The sequence below is a fragment of the Diabrotica virgifera genome, chromosome 4 (assembly GCF_917563875.1).
Source record: "Diabrotica virgifera virgifera chromosome 4, PGI_DIABVI_V3a".
In the NCBI taxonomy this organism is placed as follows: domain Eukaryota; kingdom Metazoa; phylum Arthropoda; class Insecta; order Coleoptera; family Chrysomelidae; genus Diabrotica; species Diabrotica virgifera.
The window spans coordinates 190,985,764-190,991,459 of NC_065446.1; the positions used below are offsets into that span (position 1 = coordinate 190,985,764).

General features: G+C 28.5%; 1 protein-coding gene across 1 annotated transcript in view; it reads left to right on the top strand.

Annotated features, from left to right (window-relative positions):
• The first annotated feature begins 1,178 nt into the window (after nt 1-1,178).
• The window catches only part of LOC126883773 (uncharacterized), a 47,321-nt gene continuing 42,803 nt past the window's right edge, over nt 1,179-5,696 (top strand). Inside the window, exons 1-4 of the mRNA XM_050649437.1 lie at nt 1,179-1,895; nt 4,920-5,021; nt 5,082-5,180; nt 5,281-5,684. Of these exons, the coding sequence (XP_050505394.1) occupies nt 1,648-1,895; nt 4,920-5,021; nt 5,082-5,180; nt 5,281-5,684 (853 nt within the window). The 5' untranslated portion in view covers nt 1,179-1,647. The remainder of the gene's footprint in view (nt 1,896-4,919; nt 5,022-5,081; nt 5,181-5,280; nt 5,685-5,696) is intronic.

A 5,696-nucleotide genomic window follows, 5' to 3' on the forward strand; every position in this document is an offset into this window, starting at 1 on the left:
TATGAGCTATGTTGAGATGCTAGAATATTCCACGGGGTGATGCGAACTTTGAGAAAAAACACAGTTTGATTCATACACTAGGTTTGCAATAAAAATTATGTGTGTACCGACAATATTACTACAGGGATATTGCTAAAGAATAAGGCGCTAATGTTACGAAAAAATCACTTAAATCGGACAAGAGGTTTATAAAATACAAACCATCAAAAATAACCCATTTTTAAGGTGGTTGATTAATTTTGGTCCAGAGTGTACATATACAGGGTGTTTGGTAAAGAATGGGCCATAGCTTAACCTTAGATTCCTGAGGTTAAAATAGGTCGATATAAGCTAACTTACCTTAGTACATAAGTTGATAATAATCTACATACAAGGTGATAAAGTTAAACTTTTATTTTATTTATTCTTGAATATTTCCTAACAGGCATGGGATAATAACACGAAATTCGGTAAGCAGGGGTTTTTCGGGACAATAAATCTAAATTTGCCACCAAAAATGATATATTATCCAGAGGGCGCCACATACGCCTTTCAGCGCTCATTTAATAGATTCAATTGTTTTATTTCTCACTCTACATACCTTTTGAATCAACACTTTTATTCTCTTAACATTTATACTTAAAAAAGGTTACTATATTCATCTCGTTAAACTCAACCGTTTTCGAGATAAACATTTTCGATAAGCATTTTAAGTCTGCGAGGCAATATAATTTTTTGCATAATATTGTAGTTAAAGACGAAAAATAACTTAAAACCATAAAATTTTTTTAAAAACGTATTGCAATTTCTTCAAATGGAATTTGCGATGCACTGACATAAAAATGAAAACTGGCACAATTATTATGGTTTCAAGTTGGTTTTTCGGGTGTAACTACAACGATATTATGGAAAAAATTATGTTGTATCGCAGAGTTCAAATGCGTCTATCTCAAAAACAGTTGAGTTTAGCGAGATGAATGTAGTATACCTTTTTTAAGCAAAAATATTCAGAAAATAAAAGTTTTGATTCAAAAAGTATGTACAGTTGGGGAAAAAAAAATTGAACGTATTAAATTGGCGCTGAAAGACGTACGTAGCGCCCTCTGGGTAATACATCATTTTTGGTAGCAAATTTAGTTTTCTCATCCGAAAAAACTCCCGCTTGCCAAATTTTGTGTCATTATCCTATGCCTGTCAGGAAATATTCAACAATAAATATAATAAAAGATTAAATTTGACACCCTGTATTTCGGTTGTTATTATCAACTTTCGTACTAAGGTAAGTTAGCTTAAATCGACCTATTTTAAGCTCAGAAATCTAAGTTTAAGCTATGACCCAATCTTTACCAAACACCCTGTATTCAAATTTATTAATTTTGTAAAGCAAACAAATTAAGTACCTAGTTTGTCAGTTTGTTTACATATAGAGAACTGTCAAAGCGTATGCATTTGACTCGACATTGGTCACTGCGAGTGTGCCACCTTTATCGCGAATGCCATATCGCGATTCTATTGGTTAAAAATCTGTATCGTAATGAAAATCTGTATCATAATGAAGTTCATTATGATCCAGGTAGTGAAATCATAATTGACATAATATATTGTATGACAATAGAAAAAGTAGTTGTATAGTATAGTGGCTTTAATATATTTTTTAAATAAATAAAAATGCAGTGTTTTTTGTGTAAACATTTAAGTGCCCAAACAAAAGATTTTAAAGGTATCCAGGATAAAGTAAAAGAATTCTCTAATAAAACGTGGTTGTCATGTACTACATCTTTGAAAGCCCGTCAACAACATCAGCATCAATGGAATGATGTTGAATTGCCAGAAAATTGGGATAATAATGAAATAGGATATCATTCACAATGTTATAAAAAATTTATTGTTAAAAAACAATTTCTTCTTCCTGAAAGGTAAGAATTTTTATCATATTTTCTTTAAATTGTTAATTGCAATATTATTTTGTAATTAAATTTTTTTCTATTTTTCTTTTTCACATTTCGTGTATACCTAAATGCTTATTCTGGTATAATTTATTTTATATTAAGGTATAACTTTATAGAATGTTAATATACATGTGTGTTCAATCAGAGATGTGTACCTCTGGTTCAACTATGAAAGTATATTAATTTATAAAATTTGTTAAAAAATATAGCAAATTTGTATGTTTATTAAATAATATTTTAAATGTTTTAAAGAAAATTCAAGAACGCGTATTTGTTTAGATGGGGTTTATGCAAAATATTCAAAGTGATTAATTTTGTTTGGGATTTATATAAAATATTAAAAGTGATAATAATAAGCAAATGATATTAATTTTGAAGACACGCTTGGTTGGGGCGGCACGGACTGAACGTAGAAAACGTCTGACGAAAAAGTATTACACAGTGAGGACGTTTGAGTTGGAATAAATTCATTTTCTCGAGAACTGGAGACTGGAGAAAAATCCTGAAATAGGTCGATTTTTATTTGTAAATTATAATTTTTTGGCATATATCTCATATTAGTGACGTCATCTATCTGGGCGTGATGACGTAATCGATGATTTTTTTAATGAGAATAGGGGTGGTGTGATAGCTCATTCGAAAGGTTATTCATTGCTCTATTCACTAAGATAAACATTAACATAATTATTTATACAGAGTGCACAATGTTTTTTTAATTAAATTAAATCACACAATAAAAATAATAATATGTAATTTATTTCATTCAAAATACATTTTACTATTGTTAGAAAAAACGCAAAAACATTTATATCACAAAAAAACATTGTTTCTCGCTTAAACTAGATGTTCAAACTCCCAAGTGGCAGGTGGGTGGTAGCTTTAACATTGACTATAAGAGAAAATCAATGTTTTTTTTCAAATTAACATTTTTTTCGGTTTTGTGACAGCAGTAAAACGTATTTTGCATTAAATAAATTACGTACATTCTTCTTTTTGTCTCAATTAATTTAATTCACAACATTTTTTGGGCATCCTGTATAAATAAGTTTATATTAGTGAATAGAGAATTGAAAAACCTTTCGACTGAGCTATCACACAACCCCTATGCGTATAATGTATTATATAATTTACAGTGTGGCGACGTGGAAACTACACATGGACTTTTTATTATAGATAGAATATAATGAGGAATCCTATGTCTAGTTTGAACAAAAAAAATACACTCGCTTCTTGTCTTCTATAAAATCCTGAAGACACCATCTGTGACCTTTCGTCAGATAAAATAAAGGTTCAGCACGTGTAGCACGAATCAAGCGGAAGTAAAGGTATTGTTTTTAAAACAATGTTTGAATTAATGTCACTTTATAATAAACAATTATAATTCGGATTTATTGGAAATTGCAATTTTTTGTTTAAATATTCTTCTTCTGCTGTTAAAAACAAATCTAACTAATTTTGAATTTCGAAATTCCGATAATATTTGATTATTTCAAATGAATTAATTAATTTTTTTTTCAGTTCATTTTATTTGTTAAAATTAAATAACCAATTAAATGCTACACGTTTTGTGTTATAATTTAGTTGTTTATTGCTATGATTCAAAAAACCCTGGATAATTTTCAGCAATTTTTCTTTTCTCTTATCTTTGTTTTTTGATTATACATAAAATTTTCAATTAACAGTTTAATAAAGTTCAAATGTTAACCATAAATACCTATCGGTCATTAATCGGTTAATTTGTTGCTAAAATCTGATAATTTATTTATTCCAAGACGAAAAATAATGTAAAGGGCCATAACTTTTTGAAAAAAATCGCAGTACTTAATTTAAGTTGAATTCTCTTTTTGAATACCTATATTTTCATATAAAATTAAAAACAATCTAAAAAAATTTTTATAACCCTTTTTTATTGCTTTAAAAATGTTGTTAAATTTTCTTTATAAATAGGGGCTGAGATAGCCATTTTTTTTAAATCGCTGCCACTTTGTTCAACAATTAAAAAATGAAACTGGCGGCATTCAAAAAAAACAAGCTATTTTTTATCAAGAAATAAATATAGTATACGTTTTTTCGAGCAACGGCATGCCGAGATATTGGCATGGTGGTGGGGAAATTCTCCCTCCGGCTGATGTGACTCACAAAAAATTGAAGGCTATTTTTGCAATAACAATTCAACGAAATTAAACTTATAAACGCTCAAATTAAAGGTTAATCGATGTAGATTCTCGTGATATGCGGCTTTAATCAAAAACGTGCATTTTGGACCCTGTTAGAAAAAAGTGTTATAAAAATATAAAAACCAAAAATTTGGGCGTTGCATTTTATGCAGGGTATCTTCTGACATCGCCCTTTATAACCCAGCATAGGTTTCATAAATTCCCGAATTAAAGCATAAAATGACCTCTGATATTCCCCATACATAAAATGTATTAAGTAACTTTTCACAGTATACATGGTGCATATTTGCATATACATTAGGGTGGTCGTTATTTCCCAAATTTAAACGTTTCCTTTTCCTAAGCCTTACATCGATAGCTTACCCCCCAAAAATAAGATTTCAGCTGTTTTCTCCGAATGAACCGATTTTAATAAATCTTATAATGTTATATTTTTGTTTACTTATATGTCTTGTTTCATAAAATACTATAAATTGACCAAAAAAGCCGTAGGTATACAAAGTATTGAAGAAAAAAAATTAAAAAGTACGCCACTTTTATTTTTTTCTCATACATTTTTTATGTTCATTAAGGTATCAGAAAAAAGGAAAAATCTTTAATTCAATGTAATATTTCATATTGTTAGTTTAAATTCATATTGTTCTTATTTCCAAAAAAAAAATAAAATAAAAGTCAAGTATTTTGAAGTACTATTAAGATCACATTTTTAATTAAACAAAAAGAAACATAAGTTTCAAAACATTAGATACTTCAATATTATTTGGTTTTTTAAGTTTGTTTTAATTAACATGTTTACATGATACTTTTTTTTAAGTGAGACTCCCTCAACATCAGTGGGTGCAACAATTTCGTCTGTTGATGAAGCAGATAACTTGAAAACAAATTCTTCAAATTTATCCACTTCATGGTTGGTTTGGTATGTTTTTTATTTATATACATATTTATATAAATGTTACGTAATAAAATTATATTGCAGTGAAGCAGCAGTGTCATATTTATCGACTGAAGATTATTCGACTAACTCGTCTTTTTCATCGGCAGCAATTAATTTGGAACCAGTTAATGTTTCTGTTAAGTGAGTATTTTTTAATTATTAAATCTTATTTTTTAACAATTTTTTGTACATTAAATTTTTATGTAATAATATTTTGTTTTAATTACAATTGTAATTTTAGATGTACAAGACAACAATTATCGAGAGATGCAGATGACATTGAAAATGCAGATGAAATGGAGGTGGATAATGACATTGTTGATGATAGTATCGTTGAAAATGAACAAAAATGTCAAGAAAAATGTTTTTTTTGTGGAAACATAAGTATTAAATGGAAAGGACGCAAATTATATTGTAGCCAAACAAAACATAAAATCAGATTTTTTGATAGAATTCGAAGCTACGCAACTGAAATGAATGATGTAGAAATGCTAATGTCAATTCACGAAGAAGTAAATAATGAAAATATTATGTTATTCTATCATCAAAGATGCAGTTTAAAATATTTTTCAAATTTTAAAGCTTATACAAACAAACCACCTACAACTATTTGGACAGATACACGTGGTTACAACGAGATTGCTCGTGAGATTGCTC